The sequence below is a fragment of the Thermobia domestica genome, chromosome 6, assembly GCF_964235325.1.
Source record: "Thermobia domestica chromosome 6, izTheDome1.hap1.1, whole genome shotgun sequence".
Lineage (NCBI taxonomy): Eukaryota > Metazoa > Arthropoda > Insecta > Zygentoma > Lepismatidae > Thermobia > Thermobia domestica.
Genome location: NC_137459.1, coordinates 97046862 through 97073948, shown reverse-complemented (window position 1 = coordinate 97073948; position 27087 = coordinate 97046862). Strand labels below are relative to the sequence as shown.

Sequence of the window (27087 nt, the reverse complement as noted above, 5' to 3'; positions counted from 1 at the left end):
TGTGGATCGTTTGTTGTGAATGTCTTGGATTCAAATCCCGCTTCGGGCATAGGTGTTTTTAACTGTCCTCGTTTACTTCTAGGTCTGTGTGGTGTCATAATGGTTACAGTATAATCCGTGCAGTGTTCAACAGGTTAAATAATCTGATAAAAAGCTGTTACCTTTTTATATATAAAAAACAGTGGTTAGCGCGTGCTTTCGGTGCTCGTGGTCATGGGTTCAATTTCCGGAGAGGCACTCAACAATTTTGATGTTAACCCAGCATCGCGAGGATAATTGGGAAGTTATCTTAAGTAAGAGGTAGCGGACTCCAGTCTAGAAAGCCGGCATTAGGGACTTCGGGTGTCGATGCGTTGACTACACATCCCCACTTTGAACGTAAGCCCGCTGGTAGGAACCAAAGGACTGTCGTGCCAAGAGTTTAGTTTGTTTTAATTATCATAAATGCTTTCTTTATTATTAAATTTTATTCAATATTTTCTTTTCAACTGATTTCGAAACTCAGAGCTAGCTACTTGTTTTCTTTTTAATTCATGTTCATAGTTAGCACAACTAATCTCTAAGGAAAAACAATCTTTTCAATAAAATTCGTCTCGCGTCTTTCGTAGCTCTAAGTTAGTTATTTTTAGCTTTTTTTAAGTTGAAGAGTGTTTTATCATTTTCCCCTCGTTTTCCTTATTTTTTTCTAGTTTTATCTATTTACCTATGTTTCTTTGCACGGACATCGCGCCTATACGCACGTGCTTAGTATGTTCGTTTACAAAAGCGGGCCATTTCCTGCCACTATAGAAAGTAAGAGTGCCCTGTATCAGAGAAATATTAGTTGACGTATGTAAGTGAATATATCTGTAATGAGGTCATAATTACTCAGTTTTTGCATCGTACATAGTTTCCTCATCCTCATTAATCTCTTCACCCCCGCTTCCTGAATTCCAGTTCTAGTATTCTTTCTTGAGAAAGGCGCATTTAATGGGGGACTGATGTCTCATGTAGAGTTATTAGCTATAACATCAGCAATAAAGAAAGTAGGGTTTAATTTGCACTAATTTTAGAACATTACGTTAATTATTAGCTAAATAATAATAATAATAATAATAATAATAATAATAATAATAATAATAATAATAATAATAATACGGAGCGAGCTTAGGCTAGTTGTTAGGATTATTGCTTCGCAATTGGGTAATACCGGGTTCGAATTCGGAGACCAGCCATCTTGACTGAGGACTTTCCAAGGTTGTTCCTCAGTTATACTGGGCAAATACTAGGTTAGTACCTTTATCTAAGGCTCTGGAGACCTTCCTTCCATTCCTTTTCCAATGTTTTCATCTGTTGATTACTACAGTGTAAAGTGGCCTCTGAGGATGTATCTGGTAGCTTCTATTAAATAAACAATAACGACATAATATATCTTCACGAAACGTGTGGGTTAATTTAACTACAGCCTTACAGTCCCAATAGATAGCTAAAGTTTAAATATCAATTTCCTGAATTTTGAATACTATTTTCATATTGTTTTAGCTTTCAATTTTCTCATGTATGTCCCCACCGACAATTGAACCTGAGATCACATGAACAAATGCGAATATGTTAAATATTTTTGTGCACTTTAATACACAAAACGCTTCAATGATTCGATGCATGAATATGTTTTGGTTACGTCCTGCAATGTATGATGAAAGAAACCTGGAGGGTGAAGAAAAAATAACAGAAATCTCTTTTATATTTACTCCTTCAACAAACTCTCGGCCTCAGAAGGGCAAGCCATAAGTTAGGTAATAAAATCATACAACGAACACATTTATTAATACTGAAAAACTAAGGGTCCCTCCTACATAAACTTGCTGGCTACTCCCCTGATATACCGCAACCTTGTCAATGATAATCCAGCAATAGTCAGAAACAAACTGTTGTCATGCATAAAAATGAACGCTCACATGTCGCGCAAAGAACGTTGCAGATTTCTTGACTCTCCCTCTACATATTTTCCCGATTTCTCTCCCATCGACTACAGTTTCTTTCGGCATGTTGATTACTTCTTGGGACGAAAGACTTCCCGTGATGATCGGAAGGTGCAATGTGTGGTTGTGAAATTCTTTGTATTTCAGACTTCAGACTTTTTTCGACATGCATTCTAATCGTTGGCTGAACGATGGCAAAAGGTGTTTCCAGACGGTAAATATTTGATTAACCTGGTATTTTGTTTGTGTGTTTTTTAAATTTTATTTTTGGGGTTTTGGAATGACGCATCTACGGCAGGGATTTCATACGCATGAATCTATCTATTTTTCTAAAAAACTTCAATTTTGGGTAACTCTCATCCTCGACTATTCTTTTTGATTTACCAAGCAATTCCACATCTCTGCGGAATAAATGACTAAAATTGAGGCGTTGCAGGTACTAATGGTGGGCTCAACAAAGTCTTGTTTCCTGCAAATGCCTTTTTAAACTGTCAAAGTAATCGTACATTTCTTTTCAAACTGTATTTTCTAAGGTAAAATAGAACAACTTTCACTATAAGTACGAGAATTGGTACTACAGGCTATTGGAAACAGTTTGATATTACTACTAAATTTCATCAAATGTGATTTCCGAGCATTGTTCTAATTTTACGTCACACAATTATAGTTTTCAGTCTAATGGAGACTGATGATTGATGAATGTGAATTATAATGAAAGAATGAATGGAATGAGAATTTGGGGGAAACGGAAAAATTCCGACTAAACCCACAGCTTCATGTTATTCATTACAAACTCACTTGATCTGGGACTCCTAGCATCATATAATATTGTATGTAACTTTTGTTGAATTCATTGTTAGTACCCAAAATGCCTCAGTTCTATTTCTTTAGATTTTGCCTTAAGTTCTTTGATATTACTTGAGCTATAAAAGATTCTTCCGGAGTACATGTGTTTCCCACTATTATCATTAATCTTAGTTCGCATAGTTATTTGTTACGAGTATGTATAAGTATGTACTTAACAATAACTTCCTAAGTGTTGGAAGTTATTCTTATTAATTCAGTGTTAAATAAGGAATCATAATTCATTATGAGCAGAATTGAAACTGACGAACAATTTCTGTTATTATTCACTTTTTTTCCTTGCATGTTTGTTGTGGAACGAAAACTATGTAGTGTATTTTTCCTTGCAGTATAATTATCTACCCTTCCTCGCTTGCTATTCATGTTTGAACCTTGCTCAACTACTTTTTGTTTAAATCAGATAATTACCTTTATTTTGTGAGGGGTAGGTTTCTCATCAACTGATGAGTAGCTACATGTATGTTTCTCATCAACTGACACACTATACATTCTTTTTAAAATACAAAATCATTGAAGTTTGTTCACTTTTAAAGTAGTTTTCTGTGCCAAAATTTATACAAGCTTCTTCACTAGTTTTATACTTGATATTGTTTCTACCAAATAAAATTATTTAATTTTTACTTCAACAAAAAATTATGATTAGATTTCAGTGTTACCATTATTTAATTTGAAAGTGATGGAACTTCTTTTTTTGATCTTGTACAGTCGTATTAAAACTTAAACACCCGCTTTTCTTTAAAAAGAAATCAACCAAAACTAATATTTTGAAGCACACTTTTGTAAGCAAGCATTCGAGGGGACAAAAATTATCTGTTATTTATAACCTATTTACATAGAAGTACAAATCATGGTTATTTAAGTTTTTCTTCAATACATTATTACGATTTTGTTGATTTTGTGATTAGTGTCAGGATTTGTCTCTAGTTACTTTTGTTTACATTGACTTCCAGAGTACTTTCTTCAAATGTTGTGAAAATATCTCCTCATATAATTTCTAAATGAGCCAATATTGTCAGTAAGCCTATATATACATATATGAGCAATTGGTTAAAATTCTTCAATGTTAATTCTCTGTTGTCAACTTATAATTTTCCTAATAACGTACCCTATTCTAAAGCGAGCTTTAAAACTAGCGGGAATAAAATATTCCTTTTCTTGGGACCGTTAATAATTTTAAAAAGTCAGGTATCCCAATGTTATCATTATCAACATAATGTGATAAAATTTGAAAATGGAGCAATTCATGTGTAGTTGAGCAAGAATAGTTATATATATTAGAATGGTCCTTAGTTTTCGACTTCTGAGTTTTTTTTTTTTTTTTTTAGTCTCACCTCCTAAAATTGTTCCATATTAGACCAAAATAAGCCATGAGACGATATAATACAAAATACTCTGTAAGTGTGGAACTGCCAGTTGAAGTGACACCATATCTTGGATGGGAGTAATGGAGGTAGACCTGCATCTATTAGTGTATGGTTCCATCATGGCCACCATCTTGAATTCTGACATCTTGAATTCAGGCTTAAAATTTGTGGAAGGGATCATGTCACATGTCGTGTTGGGATTGTTTTGCACCACAATCACACATCTGACGTTATTTCCAACTTGTCTGTAATCATTTAATATTTATTACCTTCAATTATCTGCTTTCAACTTTCAATCGTGGTTTCTAATTTACAAGGTATCTTCGCCTCTTATTGTAGTGTATATGGGTAACCAGGGCAAGAGTGAACACTTTTTGTAAATCAAAGAATTGCGGTGGAATGGTGACAGAGAAAAACGCAATATATTCTCTATGTGAAAGCTTGTTATCTCTAATAACATATACAGTTTAATTGCAGCAAATCAAGCAGAGAATACAGAGGAATAACATAGTTTTGACGAAGGAAAAATTTTGTACTCTTGCCCCATATGGTGGGGTAAGAGTAAACAATGGTTGGGGCAACGATGTACAGTCGAATCAACACATAGAAACGTAGGCATAAACACCAAAAAATACATTGAATCACAGATATATATACACTGATTACATGGAACTAAGGAAGTTATAAAATACCAAACTGATTAGTGTCAAATGGAACTGCCAACAAATGTTACAGTATTGTATATCATACATGCTATAATTACAAAATATGAAAATAGGAGAAATCAGTTCAACATTAATCACGAAGCACAAAAATGTTACTTCCGGTGCACACAGTGGTCACACACGTACACAGACTTCCTTTGATTAAGATTGGAACATTATTCGTGAAACAACTCGCATATGATACAGGAAATCCTCATTTCACCGTTTGGTGTATCTGAAAACAATTTCCTATTGAATTGGCTGGGCGTACCCATGAATGTAGATGACTTTGATGCGAATTTCTACCTTCTTTTGTGTTCCCGTGCGACATGACATATGCTCAACAACTCAGGCTGCGAAATTCTAAATGATAATGCAAACGTTTTGTTAGTAGTCTATAGCCGCCAACTTCTGTCTTACCTCTGCAAATGTTTTTTACTCAGTGTTACGTGTTGGCTCCTACATTTTCCTTACCCAACTTTAAAACAAGCGGCAAGTGTGAACGTTCCGTACACTCTTGCCCCGCTTCAGGTATCTTCCAATAATTGCCTGCCATCTCCCGCCAGAGCACTTGTTTCTTTTGCGTACCACTGATAAGAAATACGAACTTATACAGCTTCTCCAGTAAATATTTCCAATCCTGCACCTTCAGCTGAAACTACGTTATAAACTGTGACACTTACCTACAAATCTTTTATTTCTTTTCTTTCCTTTTGCAACAAACTTTCTACTCTGCTGCTCTTCACACTGCACACACACGGCTCCCCTTCTTTTCCGTTCCAACATGTTTCGTGCCGAACTAATTTACAACATTCGTTTGTTTACCGACGTTGCCACTTCTTCGTCAATAGCATTTTCACTCTTGCCCCAGCGTTCACTCTTGCCCTGGTTACCCATAATTGTAAAGGCATTCAAAATATGAGGTTGCTTGTGGCACCATTTAATATTATACAGTTGAGCTATATTTTTTCTTCATCTGTTACTTTGGTCTGATATGGAACCGTTTTAGGGAGTGAGACTCTAATAAAACTCGGAGGTCAAAAAATAAAGATCACCTTAACATACAGGTTGGATCATTTACCTCGATATGCTCTTGTAAATTTTAAACTAATACATAGAAAACGCTGAACTTTCGTACCATGCAAACATTGACAGGGAGACGTTGTTCGACATACTCCGCAACACAATCAAATTAACATCGTTGCCAATCAAACATTTTTTTCAAATGACAGTACGTCAGGTTATTATATATTTCAGACTTACATATTAAACAAGAACCTACAACAGCACAATTGCTATGCAGTGTTGCAAACTATGGGCGCTACAGTATCACAAAATTTGAAAACCAACTAAATTTTGGAAGCTTCCGCAACAGTAATAATGCTGATGAGACGGACAGAGCAATGTATATTTAAATTATCTTAATGTCGAATGCTATGGTCATCACATGACGTATTATGAACAAGTGGAAATAGTTACAAAAGATTGGAAAGTTGACTTTCTTCAAAGGACCTTATTTTGAAAAAGTGCTAAATATCTCATCCAATTACGTAGATAGCTTTGAATAAAAATAGATTATAATGTCGTTTACATCAGTTTAATATCTCAAACCGTTCTGGAGATATTAAAAAATCGCTTAAAAATATTATATTGTTTAAAATAGCATATTTGTGGGAACTTCCTAAAATGGTTATTTTCTTTTGCTTCGGTAACATCCCAATAGTAGATTTTAGCAAGTGTAATTACAAGAAATTCTCGATATTACATAATTTTGATCAGTGTTGCAAATTTTGCCAGTGTTCACCATATCTCCAGAATGGTTTGAGATCTAAAATTGCTGTAAACGGTATTATGATCTTTACACCTATTGAAAACTATCTCTATGATTGGATGAGGTATTTATGTAAGTATATATATATATATATATATATATATATATATATATATATATATATATATATATATATATATATATATATATATATATATATATTTGAAATAAGAGCTTTCAAACAGTCAATTTTTCAGTCCATTGTCACTTTATTCCTACTCATGCTTATAAAATTGGACACCAAAGTACTTTCGATGTGCGTTGATTCGTCCGTCTGACTTTCGTTATTAATGCTGTAAAGATGACCAGAATTTGGACATTTTCGATAGTGTAGCACCTTTAGTTTGCAACACTGAATAACTATATAATATTGTAAGTTTTCTTTTGGCATGTAGATTTGAAATGTGTAATAACCTGACAATGTCATCTGAAAAACATATTTTTATGTTAAGTTGGCAACACTGTTAACCTGATCCTCTCTCTCTCTCTCTCTCTCTATATATATATATATATATATATATATATATATATATATATGTGTGTGTGTGTGTGTGTGTGTGGGTGGGTTGGTGTATAATGGTAGTTCTTATTAGAATGCTGCTGTCTAACTAAATGCGAATACATAGTATCAAATATGCCTCCCAAATGATAAGGAAAAACTTTTTTTTTTTTTCAAAATCATCACAAATTTATTTTCTGTTGTAGTTTTATCACTTTTTGACACGTACTTCAAATAAGGTAATTAATTTGAATTACAGAAATTATGTACTTTTGATTTTGTTCAATTCAAATATTTTTTTTTCTTTCTTTCTTTCAGACAAAGTGGGAAGAAAACCTGTTATACTCCTAGCTAGCTTTGTATTCACAGCAGGATCCATAATAATGGGTGTTGCTGAGATTAAGGAAGTGCTTTTAATTGGTCGAATAACAGTTGGAATGGGCATTGGTAAGTTTGCTCACCACATTGTCTTAATAACCTATTTGCAAACAATGTAACTCTCTTGTTTATATTATATATATTATCCATCGCAGTGTGTCTGGTCCGTTTCCTTTGTAAGTAGTTAATTTATACGCCTGTCAGTAAAAAGAGAAAAAAAAACGCTTTTGTAGGTCTCAACGAAGTCTTCATAGGATGCGACGTCGATTTGCAATTATTAAAGTTGATATATCCAGAGATGTAGAAGAGTGTCTGTAAGTTCCATCTTTATATGAACGAAAAGATTAACAGCTTATACTACTACTAGGAACGACATTACTATACTATAGTATTTCAATATTATAAGTACTTATTTATAGATTTCTACCATTTGCAGATTGCTATCGGTTGATATAACCTATGTAATGGAGGTACTGCTTATTTCTTAGAAATTCGTAATTTCTATATATGACGTTAGAAATGGTTTTCAGTAGATTTTTTTTTTAGTAATAAACAGTGTTGCGGTGTGCGAGAGTGTTATTGGTTTTCTCCGTTTCCTCCGTTTTTCATTCCATTATTTCATTTATTCTCATCATAACTGTCTTCTTTAGCCTACCAGACATAACCGTGGGACGCAAGCCTGAAAAATTTGATTTCAATTTAATGAAGTTTTTTTCTGGCGGTATCGTCACCTTTTTCTGAATAATTTTTAGTTATTTCTCCAGCCATTTCTTTATTATTATTATTATTATTATTATTATTATTATTATTATTATTATTATTATGTATTTACGAGGCTCGTCTAGAAAATAAATTTTCCAAGAGTGGTAAACGCAAAGAAGACTGTGACTTCGAAATAGAGCGTGGCCATAAAAATACTGTCATACTTTAAAATGGTATTACGTCGCTTTGGATAATCGTATTTAAATGAAATTGGTCATATTTGAAAGAAAAACTCAAATATTTTTTTTACCACCCCATAGGCATTGAATGTGAGCCCCACGAGTGGAGATGCAAACATCAAGACGATATTCCCATTCACGCCACATACGCTCCAACATATTTGATGAAATGGATTGGATGGCAGCACTGATACGAACTTTCTCTTCTTGTAGGTTTTGAGGCAATGGGGGTACAAGGACACAGTTCTTTACGTAACCCCATAAAAAGAAGTCACAGACCCGCAAGTCAGGCAACCTCGGCGACCACTTGTAGGATACATTATCATTTCCGGCATGTTCCTGTGGGGTCGTCGTAACTCCTTAAAATTTAGTCTTTAATAACAACACAACACAACGAAAGGAAATAAATTTACGGTAGTACATTATGGTATAACAGTACAGAAACATAAAAGCTTCCCAAGTGGCCTCCAGCAGAAACAGCAAGTGCATGCTAAATTTTCAACAATGAACCCATATCGACTAATGACAAAGTAAACTTGAGTGAATTTACTTTTCTGGGTTTGATCCCGTCTATTATTGACATAGCGTTGACATGCACAAAACTATTTAGTTTTTCTTTCAAATGGGGCCAATTTCATTTAAATACGAGTATCCAAATCGACGTAACATCACTTTAAAGTATGATAATATTTTTATGGACACGGTGTGTTTATTGATACAGATACAGCTCAGGCGACACTGCTTTTCAAGATATTTACCGCCAGACCATTTGTCATACCACGAGATCAACTTCCGTATTTCGATATCGTAACAGTCAACCCCTTGGAAGTGGAGCCACTATATGAAAGTCGTCTGCATTTGTTCATCACTGTCAAAATGCTTGTCGGGCAGGAATTTCTTGAAGCGTAACGAGTCATGAGAATTGCCCAGAATAAGATCCAGGCCATATGGTGGGAGTTCAAGCACGTCCTAGTGGAACGACTGCAGAAGATCGGTTGTCACATGACCTGTGCGGGCGAGCATTATCGTGTTCCGAGCGATTTTCATATTTTCTTACACCTCAAGAAATTCTTGTCCTGTAAGCATTTTTATGCAAGACTGCTGTCATACATTGGTTCCACTCTCAGAGGCTGATTCTTGCGACTTAGTAGTATGAAAGTTGATCCCAAAGTATGAGAAATGTCTGAATTTCGGTGCTGAATATGTTTGAAAGTAGTGTTACCTGTCCTGTATATGTGGCAATAAATGTTTCAAGGTCATTGTGTTTATTGCCCAAAGGAAACTTACTTTCTGGACGTGCCTTGTATGTAAATTTTTCAATTTAAATCCATTTGAAGATTGATAAAAGAATATTTTTTACACATTTAAAATTAATACGATCAATCAATGGCAGTACCTGCCAATTGCTTTCACTCGTTTAAATTAGGAATGCACACGAAACAAAAGTTAAAGCTATCTCTTCTCGAATATCGTTATGAACATTCTGTCTCGTTTCATCTCATCTTGTGCGCCACTAGTTTCAATTTTTACTCTTGCTTTTGCAGCTAATCAAAACGCGTAGAATAGCATATGCATGAAGAGTATTGGAATCTTTCTTTTAAAAAATGGTAATAAACAATATCTTTTTTTAAAAAAACTATTACCACTTAGTTTCATAGTACTTTGACTTAAATAATCATAAAGGTATTATATCATTACACTCAAAAAATAAATTGCCTACGCAATCCCAAAAGACCGTCAAAGGAAATTTACCAACAGCATTGCTTGCAAAAGGGTAACTATAATCAAGTCGTAGGTTACTGTAAATTGTTTTCTAATAAGCGAACGAAATATAACATTTGTCTACCTGCGGTTTTGTTTTTATGTATTTGATATATACAAAACATTTACATATACCTAAGAAATACTAAGTACATTAATTAGAAATTACTTCTAGTATGAAACACTGTGCACATTCAAGAATACATACACAGCAACTCTTGACATGTTTCCAATATTATCACAGGTATTCAATAGTAGCTTCTATATCATATTAAAGTATTTTCATGTTTAAATTCTTAGTTTTACGCAGATTAAAGTGTCGCTCAGCCAAAAATATGTAATTTTCTGAATATAATTTACCATTCCTTCTTGTAGTTGAAAATGGCCACGGTCTGTTTTTGTTGTTTTTATGTTGTAATCCTCAATTTGAAACCAAGCCATTAAAGAAAATAGGTAACATTTCTTACAGAATAGAAAATCTACATGTATATCTTTCGCAAAAGAGAGTAATGTTACTCTTGTGATTTTTAGTTCTTGTAACGAAAATGTTACTTTTCATATTATATGGTTGTTTCCGATGCGACAATAAACGATACCTACCTTGGTAGGGTATTATCTTGCTGTTCAGAGATGAACGAAAATATCAATATATTTAATTTGGTTTTCAAAAATCTCCAATTACAGAAACTTTTTGAAGACGAACTGATCAGGAGACGTAAAAATAAAAAAGAACTTCAAGGTTAAGAACGTGTACAGGCCTTTAGTTTTTGTGTAAGTGGGTAATGTGTAAGTGTTTATAACATCCATGATGATAAACTCACCGGACAAAATATTAGCTCAGACAACCGTTTGAATTTTGTTTGGAAGTAACTCCACAAAGTGTTGCAGTCGATTTGAATCCACTCAGTAGATTCCATAGCTTCAACAAAGTGTGAGAATCCTTATTTTTGTGTGTTATGCTTTGTTCCAAATAACCCTACACATTTTCAACTGATTTTATATTTGAGAACTGTACAGGCCAGACCTGGTACAAAAGCCTGCCTGAATGTTTCTCTGTGAACACACAGATACCATCTTGGAAGATGGGCCAGTCCCCTGTATATTCACCATGATAGTGCAGCAACGGCAGCGGGAATGTCAAATGACCATGATAATTATTACGAGACATTTAAAGCAGCTAGTGCATAAAATGTGTATGCTAAATATATAATTTACTAGCATCAATTACGCGCTTTGCTGGGCTAAATTAAGAAAAAAATAGTAATATGTTCCATTAGTCACTTTTTACTATTACTAAAGCGCTCTTTGATATTGGTCACTTTCGATGATTTTTATATATCGTGTTGCGGGGAACGGCATCGGAAGTGTCGTTATTCATCTCAGCGACCCCAAAAACTATGAATTCGACACTGATATTGGTAATTTCGATCATTTTTATATATATATATATCTACACCTCCGCAATTGCGGGGCTGAGTTTTGGATTTAAACGGCATCAGAAGTGTCACTGTTCTCAGCGACCCCTAAAACCATGAATTCGGCACTAATATCGGTCATTTAAGATCATTTTTAAATGACTTTTACCCTCCCCCTACCCTTAAGTTACACCGTCAAAGTGATATGACAAAAACCATATCAGGTTAGAACCTCATCTAGGTTGAAAACTTGATCGAGATTGATCGGGAGTTTGAAGAGTTATTAGGTTTATAAAACAACTCTCCTACGTTGCACCGTAAAAGTAAAATGACGAAAACATCCCAGGCACGAACCTTATCTAAGTTGATCGAGATCGGTCGGGTGTTCAAGAGTTATTAAGTTTTATTCGTTTTCATATATTTCTCCCCCTCCCCTCCCCTAAGTTCTACCGTCAAAGTGAAATGATAAAATCACTCCCGGGCCCAAGCCTCATGAATGTTGAAAATTTGATCGAAATCGGTAGAGTGGTTCAAGAGATTGATTCACAAATATAGCCACTTTCAATTTTATAATATAGATTCAGGAACAACATACGTAACAAGAACCATACTTTGAAAAGGAAAGTATATTAGGTTTGACAATCATTGAGAAGGTTTATTTCCACAAAAGCAATATTTACTACTAAACTTAAATAGAATTTAGGGTATGAGACATGAGCCTTGTGGAATGTATCTTCCACAAAATCATGGTACGAAAAACACAATCACAGAACCTTCTCCAGCTTGGATCATACACGCTACGGATGAAATATTTCGTTAGCTTTCAGTGCATTTAGCGAATTGCATCATTGAAGTGGATATAAACGCGAATCGTTATGATCAATGTCTGTGTTCTTGACTGAGCCCATTGAAAACGTGCGACTTTATGTCTCCGTAAGAAGTAGCCTGTTTCATGGTAATCGACTCCTAATGTCCATTCCTTAAAGTTCCCTTTAAAATGTTCTTTCGAGAATTGGTTGAAATGCGCTTAATTTCACGGAGAGCAGCAGTTCCTATCGAATTAAAACAGTATTTTTCCTGACTAGGCGTGAAATTTACCGGTGGGTCTTTAGGTTAGGAAATAATTTTGTGACCACGGTGTGAATTTTTGCGTTCACACACATAATAGACTTTTCGTTGTAGACGCGTTGGACAGTGCGTATTCATACAATAAACCGGGCAACTCAATGTACTGAGGGTTCATGACACTCCCAAAAACAATGTCATTTTTGCCATTATGTTACCTCGTTCCTTCCACTTAGTGTATCTTGACGAGCTGTTTCTATATAACTAACGCGCACTCACTCCAAGTAAACTGTAATTGTGATGTGTAAACAGTGATTGGTCATTTAGGCACATGCTTCCAGTAAAACACCAAGTATTGGAAACGAAAAATGTTATTTCGATAGAGAAAGAGAAACTGTTGTGCCCGCTGTGCTTATTAAAATGGCAGTACAGTCAGGACTTTTTCAGGGAGGAAGGTGAGCAAAAATGATCAACACACCAGCACAGTCGCAGATGCACGCGTGCACATAATCATGTAAAGTAACAATTATTTACGTGCATTGCATAACTCCATTAACTCGAGTAAATATACTATCACTATGGTATTTAATACAAACATACCAAATACTAAAATATATGAGTAAGCAAATGTAGTATGTTTTGACATATATTTCGAAGAACTCAATTCCCTTTGGAAAATCCATGGGTCGGCACGGTACAGTTATTGAGACAAAAAGACTATTTCATTATATCATCATACATATAAAAGTAGATTTAAATTTGTGAATTAATAGATATGTAATATTTTGCATATATATAAGAGTAATAAAAATAGATTTGAGAAAATAGAGGAGTGACGACTTATACCTTTATATGTGTACAGCATGCTGTGTTGAATACATTTTCCTTCAATTTCGTCACTAGATCACCTGTTCATTCTTGTTGTGGTAATAGTTCACTTTTATATGAGAAATATTTTGACACGAATCGTTTCGTAAGCTCCCTTGTGGTTAGGCAATTAACATACGCGCCTGCGGCGTGGGAGACCGGATTCGATTCCGGGCGGGAGTTCATGTAGTTCGGATTCTACTGTACGCTTTATGTCCACGTCTCATACAGCCTCGCTGCTGAACAAAAGGGACGCTAAACCCAAAATCACATCACATCACGAATCCTTACGTAATTCAAGGGACACTGAAATTCTGAAGATTGTGTTAGGTAAGTTTCGAGTAAAATTCAGTATATTATTGTTGTAACTTTGCTTTAATCGTAAACCATCTTCCTTAATGTACAGAACCATTACATCAGAAGAACTAACATGTAATGATGCAAACGGGGAAGATATATCAATGTTCTACGTATAAAAAGAATAATGTGCATGTTGTATATATAGGAAGATAGAGATTTACACAGGTACTAAATACGATATAGTAATATGGTCGTATACGTTCCTGTGTGTAATGTTACATATTCTAATAGTACCGTAATAACTCATGTAGATACATCTTTGAGCCTACATGAAACTGTGGTTTATCTATTTATTGCTTTATTCTTTATGTGTCCATCGTTAAGCGTCTTGTCTGTGGTGTTCTTACTGATTGACGGATCTTCACTTTTATAACGGTTCTGTCTTCTTATCCCTGTTCTGAAATAGACTCGAATAATTAGTAACACGAATATATAAAGCCAAAGTAAGTGTAACCAAAATAATAGTAATTTCTAATCCACGTGTGTAATTGTCAAAGTATATTAGCTTACGATTGACCTGCTTAGTATGTTTTCGCAAATAGTCCTCATTTGTTTCTTCGAATAAACAAAGCTTTCACTCTTGGAAAAAGTACTTCCTTTAAGAAAATACAATGTTTTGTTTATCTATCGAACAATCTTAATATGCCTCTCGTAGTCAGTATAGAAATTTAATTAGTTTTCTTTTTTTAATGTTCACGCTTGATTGGCTGCAATGTCAAAATCAGTGCATTGTTTTTATCTTTAAATATATATTGGAAGTCGTAATAGTAGTGAATTTTGGAATATGTAACGCAGGCAACATACTTAGTGCAGACATGGTTCCAAAACAACATTGTATTACCAATGCAAGAACAGTATAGTACAATTGACAATTCAATGAGCTTCTACCGTGCATTAAGCAAATTGTATTTAAAAAAAGATTCCTTTTTATTCAATTTCATTATAAGTCAGGAGTAGCTTGTAAAATGCAGGAATGACAATGTCAATGACTAATATATTAATTTAGTATTGAGTATAGGGTATATATCAGACCATATTACGCATTTCCAATCATGAATAGTCCATTTCGCATGTTCTTGACACTAATGTCTTCGCGCTAAAGCATATTATTTGCTGTGGTAAGCCATTTGAAAATGTCAACCCGACTGCAGGTGTTCGTTATGCTACTCACGTCGGAATGTGAATGTCGCAATAGCTTGTTTGAGTTCCGCTATCAGTTTTGTCCTCCTCGTTCTACAACTCTTGGTGACAATCTCCTCAATACTTGGCAATCATTGTCACTTGAGACTTGTCTTCTATCTACTATTAATCTTCTCCAATGTCGTTTGGCAATGTTACCACCTAAAACATCTTACGTGTTGCAAGCTACAGATGTTTTCATTATTTTGATAACCATCTGTATGTTTTTCCTAAATGAATTTGAGGTTAATATATCAAAATTCAGAGGTTTCAGACACAATATGGCAAATTTGTTTACTTATTTAAAATCTCGTCGACCACCAAAATATGGAATATTAATAATTTGTGCAGTCATATTTAAAATTTGAGCACTTTTGAAACATGTCACAATAACAAAACTTGAATTAGACAATACCGGTGTGGTTACTTGATTACTAGTTTTGATTTCATTCATTAGCAGAAATGTTGTATATAAGAATGTTGAATATTTTAATCCACAATTTTAAATTTAGGTAGCTCTTTTTTGAAAGCTAAAGAAACTAGTGACAGAGCTGAAAGTTTCTTTAAAATTTAAAATTTGCGCACAAAATTGTGTGTGTATTCGCGGCTGCGCTTGTGTGTCGGTTTTCTCCCTTTTGGAAAAAGATTTTGTGAGCGTTTCTGGCTAGGGCAACTGTTGGATATTACTTTAATTAGGGAACGCTGCGTTTTCACCCCTACTTGTGTATTTTGTAACTTGAAAACACTGATGATGCCCAAAATCCAATCTGGAAATCATATATGGGACATTCCATGTGAAATTAACCAATGAAATGACAAAATCTGCCTGACCATCTTAGATTTTTGTACAAATTGGTGCACAGCTTTATTACAGTGGAAGATGAAAAATCCCAAATATTTCCTCTCTTCTCCTGAAAGTGTCTCCATACAGGGTGTTCAAAAATGTCAAAAAAATGGCAATGATTATTAAAAATTGTCATAAAATAGTTAATATGCGCACTAGAGACATGAAACAAACACCATTGGAAAGCTTAAAGACTGTTCTACAAGTTGTACTATATTGAAAAGTTTGTAAAATAAAAAATAACACTTCAAAAATTCAAATTAAAATTTGAATTTTGAATTTTGTGTAGAAATATCCCTGCGAATTGATTCAAAATCATCCAGATTGTAGTCTCGTATGTGTTCTAAAACACCACAAAGTTGCAGTTTGGGCACTCAGTGGAATCCGATTCAAAATTCAACGTAATCCAAACATTGCATAATATTGACCATATGAATATCTGGGTTCAGATCGATAACCATCTGCCTGTAGCTATTTACCTGCAGCATCATATTATATTCAATTTCATTTGTTTCTTGGTGTATTCATTTAAATTTACACAATTATCCACCTTTCTAGTAATCTAGAGAGAGAGATTACGTTTCCGAGTAGTACTCAATACAGGTCATTATTCTTGTTAGTCAGTATGGATGTTTTTAAATTCTGTCCATACTGACTAACAAGAATAATGGCCTGTATTGAGTACTGTCCGGAAACGTAATACCTCTCTAAATAACTCAAAAGGTAGATAATTGTGTAAATTCAAATGAATACATCTAGAAACAAAAAGAAATGAAATTGAGTATAAATTCCTTTGATGCTGCAGGTATATAGCTACAGGCAAATGGTTACCGATCTGAACCCAGATATTCACATGGTCAATATCGTGTAATGTATGGTTTATGTTGAATTTTGAATCGGATCCCATTGAGTGCCCAAAATACAACTTTGTGGTGTTTTAGTACACATACGAGACTACAATCTGGACAATTTTGAACAAATTCGCAGGGACAGTTCTATACGAAATTCAAAATTCAAATTTTTAGTTTTTAAAGTGTTATTTTTTTATTTTACAGTTTTTTAAATATAGTACAACTTGTAGAGCAGTTTTTAAGCTTTTTAATGGTATTTCTTACACGTCTCTGGTGCACATATTAACCATTTTATGACAATTTTTAATAATCACTGTAACTGAAAAATGCCGTTTTTTGACATTTTTGAACACCCTGTATGGGGACACTTTCAGGAGGAGAAAGGTAATATTTGGAATGTTTTCATCTCCCACTGTAATAAAGTTGTGCACAATTTTTTGCAAAAATCTGAGATGGTCAAGTCTGATGACTTGGTGATTTGACATGAAATGTCCCATATCCCTCAATCCATGTATGTCCCGTTTTTGGGAATTAAAATTCTGGTCACCTTAGAGTAGATCATAGTTGAATTGCTTGGAGCGGACTTGATCAATTTTAGACATATTTCTTTGAGAAAATAAGAACGGTACCTTATGCATGTTTCACATAAATATTATTCGTTTTTTATTTGTGAAAGAAGTGCCATACAAATCATGAATGATATAGTACAGCTGACGACGATTATATGAGTATTACGTTTTTTTGTGTGTATTGTCTTTCTACCACTTTGCAATAATAGACATCCAGAATTTGTTCGTTTATTAATTTGAAGTAGAATTCTTACTAAAAATTAGGTAAAATCAATGCCGTATGCAAATACAATAGTTCCTTAAAATCAGGGAAGAAATGCTGGATTATACGTTGAAATTGACGAGAACAAGTCTTGGCTGACACTGCCACCTAGCGGCCAATTTTTGTTTTTGCCGTACGCTATGAAACTTTCTTTTGATAGGCAGTTTAAAGCAAGAGAAGAGCGAGTGACTCCAGATGCTTCAAACAGTCACAGCTTAGAACAAACTTGCACAAAGGCAACAAATACGAATAGTAGTGATTGTAAAATGACCACCTAAAACCGGTTATGCATCATCAAATATTGTTTCAAATGTTTCAGCAAAGTGGGATTTGAACGTGTACGATGCCGAGTTGTATGTAATTTATGCGTTGGTTACAACATTTGATACAACTCTTCTAAAATAAAACATGTTCTATTCCTATCCGACATTGCACCAAAGAAAAGAAACTAAAATCACTGTGCGGTGGCATTAAACGTAGACATAAGAAACAATTGAAATGCTTATTAATGCCTACAAGCTGTACCCTGTTTTGTAGGCCTATAACTCTAAACGTTAAAAAAATTACAACAAAAACACAAAGAAGCCTTGGAAAAAATTGTGGCTGAAGTTAGACTGGCAAGGCTAGAGACTACATGTTGGTGAGCATACACATTTTGCATGCACGGTTCATATTTCCAATTGCTCGCTTATTTTAAGATTTACGATTTATAAAGCTTACTTTTAAATAGCTACCACAAGCAAATACCGCATTGCACTCTATGCCTTCCAACAAATGATATAGTACAATTAAATGAAGAAATGTGAACAATGAGCATCAAAATTAAGTTTTATATTTGATCGTTTATAGTGCGTGTAAAAGTTTTAGCCAACTTATTTGACCAAATGACTATCAAAGATAAGTTTGATACAACATTTGATGGAAAATTATGACAATGTATAATCGCCTTAATGTAAACAATATAGAGGCAAGCAGACATCTAACAGGCTCGCTAGCTAGCGCGCACACTCGTACTGCTATACGTTGTCTGCAATAATATCACATTGACAGTGTTCTCTTCGATCTCACGATTTTTCGCAGCATTTTTTTTTTCTGAAATTGATCCGGATAATCGGCACTGTGCTGTACCTTGTTTCGGAAGTCCAGAGAGATTTTCAGAGCTCATCACCCGTATCTCTACCTTCCAGAAAGACATGATTTCCGTGTGTGTAACGCACCATGTAGGATGTAGTCCAAGATTTGCATAGCTCTTGGACCTTCTACCTTTCTGTCAGCATCTTGTGTACTTAGCGCAGACTCTTTTGCGCAAGCATCATTTGTCATGCACAATATTGTATGTTGTACCATACGAAATGTTGAATGTCTGTGTTGTTTCTCAATTCTTTTGTATAGTGTTTACTGCTCGTAGTTGCATGTTGACCGGAGCGAGTCGAATTGGCCAGCTTTGCCCAGCCCTCAAGGAATTTGCACCATCTGTCAATACACTTCTAATATTATTTCTTAAATAGTCAGTCAGATGTTTGCTATTGACCAACAGAAATCTGGTTACCCTTTTTGCTTCTGCTTTGAAGGCGACATAAAGCACTTGGTATTTTTGTGACGTCCACACGTCTTCCAGTAAAGTGACATACGGTTCAATACATTTATCTCTAGCATGAATTTTGGGCCAGTTACTTGCCAATTTACAACGTTCCACTTTCACCGTGCAAATAGAAGGTAAAAATAACTTACGTTACTTTTCGACGTTTGCTTGTCTTATTATTCTGCTAATGTACACCAGCTGTTTACGTCTTCCTTTGCAGAGAACAAACTTTGCTTGGGAGCAAGGGATGAGTAGAACAAGTAGCAGAGACGTGGGAAAAGGCACTTTCCCTTTGAGCACATTTTAAGTCACACAAGTGGTAGGAAAGTTAATTCTCATCTCTGTACAGGAAAAACAGTAATAATGCCCTACTGATGGGGATGAAAGCTTCTTTGTTTTGTGTTGGACGGTTGATCTACTGATTGCTAATCTTGTCTCCCTCTTTCTAGTATTTTGATAGTCATAGCTGCCAATTTATTAATGTTATCACTGTATTCGTTAGATCATTGTAAGTTTAATACTATCGGACATAAAATTCTCCGTAGCATTGAATTTATAATAATGTCGACGAAAACTAAAAGAGCATTTCTTGGACATTTTGCTTAACCTTTACTTCAATAGAAGATCAGCCGCTAGTGTTGTGCGCACCAGCATTTTAGATCTTCCCTTGCGTTTTTTATCTGGTTGAACACGTCATAAAATTAGTGACTAGTTAGTCTAGCAATAATATTACAGAGAAATATATAAAATCCAGAATTACAATAGTGCTATACATTAAATAATCTTACGTCCTTGTTGACAATCTGACTTGGTTTTTACTACGTACATTCTATAAATATTATACACTAGCAAAAATATTACAATTTATTCTACGCGTGCAAATTGCCTCAATTCGTATGTGACTGCTTTGGTGGTAGCTTATTGGATAGATTTGGAATTTTTGTCAGCGCTAAATGCATTATTTACATAGATGAAGCTTCCATAATCCCAAACTTTGGTTGTGATATTGTACAGGATGTAAACAGAAACGAGGTTTTTGTTTGCTTAGAATTTGATTGTGTTTAAAAGAAGAAGAAGTAAGAAGTTACGAAACATCATTAGATCCACTTGTCACGTTTTATCTGCACAATGTGATATTGACGTAAATGTGTGAAAAGAGGAGAAAAAGTGCTTTTATACTCTGACCTTAAGTTATCTTCAATAGATCGTAGTCACATGACAAACTCGTGCTAGTTTGGCATGCATGTATTTTTTTAATTATTATTTAATGTTCACTATAAAATAAACGATTCGAATAGGCATTATGATTATGTATATATAATGTGTGTGTGTGTGTAAGAAATAAAAGACTCGAAATTTATGCGTTTTAATTATAATCTGGGTACAACAGATTGCAGAACTAAAATCTTAACATGAAATAACTTTGGCCGAATATTGATATCTGACATGGGATAGGCCGAGGCTTGTAGCTTTCCGTAACATGAAATCTTTCTATATTGAACTCAGTATAGTACTAGAAAATTAAATCACCCTACTACATGAAAGAAGGGCATCATTTTTCACATATAAGCCCTACTGTAAGTTATGTGTCCATATAGAATGTAAATAACGCGATAGAATTTCATTAACAAGGTGTCGATAGATTACAATACCTCGGGAAAGATAGTGGGCATGACATCATGTAAAATTTAAAATGGCGAATCATGAACGCTGTATTGTTAATGTGCGAGTTCTTCGTAGAACCTAAGCTATTTAGTACACGTACAATTGGATGAGCGATTTCAATAGATGCATCACGATTTCAAGAGGGCATTGACTATATTGTATCAGATAGGCGTATTAAATATTGTGGAAGATTCCAAAAATACTTATTTTGTGACAGTTTTATGAAGTATAACAAAATAAATTATTCTCAACTGAAAACAAAGTATGAAACATTTGTTGAATAAGCGTAGTGAAATACCATGATTTTACACAGTAACTACGCCAGAGGGAGAAGCAAAGGAGGCGAGAACCCCCAAATTCTAAAACTATCCTTTTTTCCCAACAAAGTTCTCTGCCCGTCTCCCCTAACAAATTAAAGCTGGTGTCATCACTGATTTTACGTTATTAAAAAAAAGCGACTAATCAACTTGCTACACCTACATATTTTTCGTTATTTTATCACAACTTCTACATTGTTAGTCAAGTTTTGTGTATAGGGGACACAAAAATAAAGTCAAGCAAGATATCGCTGGATTCATAAGTTTTGATTCTTAAAATCTAATAAATAATACATTTTTTTTTTAATTTAGAGCGTCTAGGATATTATTTCCTTTAAACTTCTCAAATAAGAGAACAAAGAGAAGGCACGGTGGTTCAGTGGTACAGCGCTTTCCTCTGGTGCGTGGGATCTCTGGTTCGATCCCCGGCCAAATAAGTTTATGGTGGACAACCTCGTGTCCGGGGGTTTTCTCGGGGTACTCCCATTTTCTCCCAAATTCTCATTCCATCAATTCTTCTATCATCAATCACTTGCCTTAATCATCGTCTCCATTACCCTAAAGACATAATTGTGGGATGTTAAACTGAAAGATTTTATTTCATAAGAGTATAAAGAAAACAATCAATCCACTAACGCAGCAATATACTCCACACATGAACAGAGATGGCAGAAAGGCAAAATTGATCCTGGGCAAGTGTTTGCTTTGACACCTGTAATAAGGTACATTCGCAAAGTGTCCCCTCCGGATTCATGTAAAATTTATTCAGTTGCAAAGTTCTCCGCCACCCAATGTGTATTGTGCTAATTTTAGCAGCCCATACCGGTAATTTGCATATTTGTAAACCTTCATATATCCGGAATTCAATCATACACAACTATAACGCTCGGACACCAAAAAATTGATTTTAGTTTCTTTAGATGTAACTGGACATGACTGCGGGTATATGCAAATCGAATTAAATCAAGTACTGCTTCTCTGACACATGTTACCCACCATGGCCGCCATCTTGTATCCGCCATACTGGATTCAACTTTCGACTTTTCAAATGGGAATAGGTGCAAATGACATCGAATTCATGTACAATTTTCTAGGAAATTTACTGCTGTAGTGAATTTTACTGTAGCTTGTACCGTTTGGAAGGTATTGCATGCTAAATCTCTCCAGGCACTTCACGAATAGACATTGCAGAGTAATATCGTTACGCTTACATTTTTGATGTTTACAAATCAAAACAATTTCTAACTGGAAAAATACTATAGGTATAAGCAAACTCTTTACAATGTTGGTGTCATAATCTTATTACATTTCTGTGACTGATATTACTTCCATGTTATACTATAACAAGGAAGTATTGTATTACGGTCAAAATGCCTAATGTAAATCCAGATACAGCCAGATTTGGGTGCAGACCTACCATTTCCGTATTGATGTCTGTGTGTCTGTATGTATGTATATATATTCAAAGAATATTTCGTCAACGATAAATCACGTAAAAGATTACATACGGGGGCTGCACAACTTTCTGTTTGGTTCAATATTCGTGAAGTGCTTGACATTTAACATGTAATACCTTCCAAACGGTACAAGCTACGGTAAAACTCACTACACCAATGAATTTCCGAGAAAATTGTACATTAATTTGATGTATCATTTGCACCTATTCCTATTTGAAAAATCGAAAGTTGAATTCAATATGACGGATCCAATACGACGACCGGAGTGGGTAAGATGCGTCAGAGAACCAATACTTGATCCAATTTGTTATGCATATGCTCACATTCATGTCCAGTTTCATCTAAAGAAACTAAGGCTAGTTTTAGACGGAAGCATTTCTCGTAGCAAAAATCGTATCATCGATATCCTACCGTGTAAAGTAGCAAATGCTATAGCATTTCCCATGCCATGGCATATCCTATGGCATTTCTTGTCGATAGAACCTGCTCTATTTTGTAGCATTTTCCCCAGCATTTCTGCTCCGATTGCAGCGCCGTGGTGTGTTAAAAGCAAGCGAAAGATTTTGTCAAATATACATGTTCTTTGTTTTGTGTGGGAAATTGAATTGTAGCAAAGAAAAATGAGTTGGAGTAGGGATACTATTATTATGTTGATTAAAAAATATGAGGACATCCTTGTTTGTACAAAGTTAAAAGCGTGCAGTTTCACTATACGGATCCACACAGAAATTCATTAGAAAAGACTTTTCGTTTCATTTATTGTACCTTCAGCAATCATTTCTGAGGTGTGCTCTTGCATTCTCCGGTGCAGGTTCACTTTGACAGGACGCAACGTGTAGTTTTACTATACGGATCCATAGTATAAGTAGTAGTAGTAGGAGGAGGAGTAAGTAGTAGTACGTGTATTAGTAGTAGTAGTAGTAGTAGTAGTAAGAGTAGAAATAGGAGTACTTAGTAATAGTAACAGTGGCAGTAGGTATAGTAATAGTAAGAGTAGTAGTAGTAGCAGTAGTAGGAATAGGAGTAGGAACGGGTAGTAATAGTAGTAGTAGCAGTAGTGGGAACGGGTTAGAAGCCCCGAAGGGGTTGGTTGGGTTCTGTTCTCGATACAAAATGGGGAAATTACAGACTTGCCAAAATTTTATGGCAGCTTATTGAAGATTACGTGCATTTCAAGTTCGACTTTAATTTCTATATTTCCACGTAAATACCCATCTCAGATGTAAGTGCACACCATATTTCCATTACTTATACACTACTCTATTAAAATATTAGAATTTTCTTCTGTAAATTTTAAAATCTATGGATCTGTATAGTATAACTGCACCGTTAAAACTCCTTTGTATCATAATAAGCATATGCAAAAAAGGGCTTTTGAAGAAGTAGTGACTGAAGTATCTGTTTTTAGTAGTGGAGCCATAATTGCGTTCTTCTCCAGTGATTTGTTTACTACGTCACGACAAAATGCTTATCAAAATACTACCGTGTAAAAGCACAATATACTTTTGATGCCATAGAATATTGTACGAGATTTTTGGCAGCACATCTGCTACGAGAAATGCTACGATAAATGCTTTCGTCTAAAACTGACCTAAAAGCAATTTTGTGTTCGAGCGTTATAGTCGTATATGATTGATATCTGGATATATGAAGGCCCATAAATGTGCTTATCGGTATGGGCCGCTAAAATTAGTACAATACACATTGCGACACGGAGAACTTTGGATTTGAATCAATTTTACATGAATCCCGAGGGGACACTTTGCGAATGTACGGTACCTTGTAACTATTCTCTACCTCTCAATGTATTATATCAGATTGTCTAAAAAGTACAAAGTATTAGGTCTCTGAAGGCCAAAACTGAGAATACATTTGTAATTAAAAAAAAAAAAAAAAAAAAAACTTTATGAATCCACATATGCACCATTTTGTTTGATAGAATTCTACCATTTTTTTCTGCAACAATATAATCCCGTCACTAGAGCATTTCTGTGGCCTCTGTAAAATAAATGAAATGTGACACGTGGTTTTCACAAGTCTCTTTTAAAACTAGCTAAACACAATTTAGATCCAGCTACAGAATTTATTTTCCTCAAAACATTAACTCAAGACATTCTTTTTCAGTATTTTATTTTTTTCTCTCTTTTCTCTTTTCGGAATTGGACGTTACAGAATGAGTGAACAACACTCCAAAGTCTTTGAGGCAATTATGTAAGTGAATACCCATTCTGCTGACGACTGTACAAAACTGAAAGTGTCTAGTTCTGATGGTTTCTGAGATTTGACGAAAAATGAAAGTGTGATTAAATGAATTTATTCTTTCATAGCAAATATTATTCCAATATCGTCATTCTTATGTTTCAATATTTTCTCTTTAAACTGAATGTTGACTTGTGTGGAAATATACAGCTTACAAACTATGTTTTAGCCACTCTTTCAACAGATAAAATTAACTACTGTTTCCCTTTTACGAAAAAAAATCGTAGTTTATTGGTCTTTTAGCAAATCATTATTATAAGTACACAACTGCATTTAGAACATAACTAATCAACTGTTTCATCAATTACTTTTTTATGTCTCAAATTAACGCTCAATAACATGTTTGTTCTGAAGAGAAATTCGTGATATTATTATTATTCTGTAATGAATGTTATACATAACATTTTTGAAAAAATATAAAATTAAATCTTACGTCTCATGATTCTGCCGGCTATGCTAAAGGAGACGGTGGTGATGAGAAATGAACGAAATGATGGAATGAAGAAAGTGGGAGGAAACGGGAGAACCCCGAGGAAACCATGCACATGGTGTTTGTTCACCACAAAGTTCATTTGGCGCGAGCTGGGATCGAACCAGCGACCTCATACACCAGAGGTGTGAACGCTTTACCACTGAGTCACCGTGGTCCCCTTTTGAAAAAATAATACATACTCAATATAATTTAATATACTCAAAGATTGATATTAATCAACGTAGCTTTCTGAATGATAGATCTATAGTAACTAATTTTTCAGGTCTAATTCATAATGTGTTCTCTGTGGTTCATAATGGTGATCAAGTTGACGGATTTACTTGGATTTTGCCAAGGCATTGGATAAGCTACCTCATCATATATTATTAAGTAAAATTATGAAATTTGATTTACCATGTTGTACAATTAACTGGTTTGGTTTGTATGTATCTAACAGGAAATTCTTGGTAAGATATAAAGAAAGCACTTCTTCAATTTGTAATATTATTTCTGGAGTCTTTCAGGGCTCAAATTTGGCGCTTTTACTCCTTTTGTTGTTTATTAATGATATATCTGAGAATATCACTTGCAATTATTTGCTGTATGCGAATGATGTCAATGTTTTTCATTCTATTTTAACTACGACCATGTAGTTTTACAAAATAACATTAATACTATTCGCATTGGCCAGAAATAAATTCCCTACCTTTGAATTTATCTAAAACCCAAGGGTTAACTTACTCCAGGAAAACAAACCCCGGTGTATATGATTGTAATATTTGTAACCATCAAATTCAATTTGTAAATTATGTAAACGACTTAGGAATTACTTTGGGTACGAAACTATTGTTTCATAATGATAATGTGAGCTTATATGATATACGTGAGGGTTTGAGCTTATTAACTCTTAGTGATAGACACAGTCTTTTCGATCTAAGTTCTTTCATAATCTATTACATGGAGGTTTTTATTTAGATGATGTTATTTCGTTAAGAACCAGGAAATTTACTCCATTTGTTTGCACTAGGCTATTTTCTAAATCTTCTAATTTATACCTGTATTGAGACAGCTAATAAATTCCATTCTACTTTAGATCTATTCCAATCAAAACTTTCAATCATTCGTCATCAATTCTTTAAACGTTTTAAAAGATGCTAGTCTTGTTCGGATGGGTGCCTTTAATGTGTGTATGTGTTTTCTTTTATATGCATTAGTGTTTGTTCTTTTATATAGCCTATATTTAGTTTATTTTCTATGTTTATGCATTTAAGTATTTTTTATTACGGATAGTACAAGTTTTTTGTTTTATTTCTTTATCACTGATGTATTTGGCATGTTTTTTATTATTGTTATTTCATGTATAAACTATTTAATTTATAATTATGATGTAACACATGTTCTGTGTATTACTCTTGGTGCACTTGTGGCTGTCAAGCTACTGTTGCCAATAAAATGATTTATTATTATTATTATTATTATTATTATTATTATTATTATTATTATTATTATTATTATTATTATTATTATTATTTCGAAAGTTTAATAAAGTCTGAATTCCAAGTTTTATGGTCCCTAACTCGAAAATCAAAAGCTTGCACACCAAAATGTTTTTACGGCTAT

At 34.3% G+C, this 27087-nt stretch overlaps 1 protein-coding gene across 3 annotated transcripts in view; it reads left to right on the top strand.

Moving 5' to 3' along the window:
• LOC145688109 (proton myo-inositol cotransporter-like) overlaps positions 1-27087 on the top strand; it is a 221342-nt gene that overhangs the window by 106946 nt on the left and 87309 nt on the right. For all 3 annotated transcript variants that reach the window (XM_081761859.1, XM_081761860.1, XM_081761858.1), the window contains exon 3: positions 7542-7670. In XM_081761859.1, the coding sequence (XP_081617985.1) occupies positions 7542-7670 (129 nt within the window). The remainder of the gene's footprint in view (positions 1-7541; positions 7671-27087) is intronic.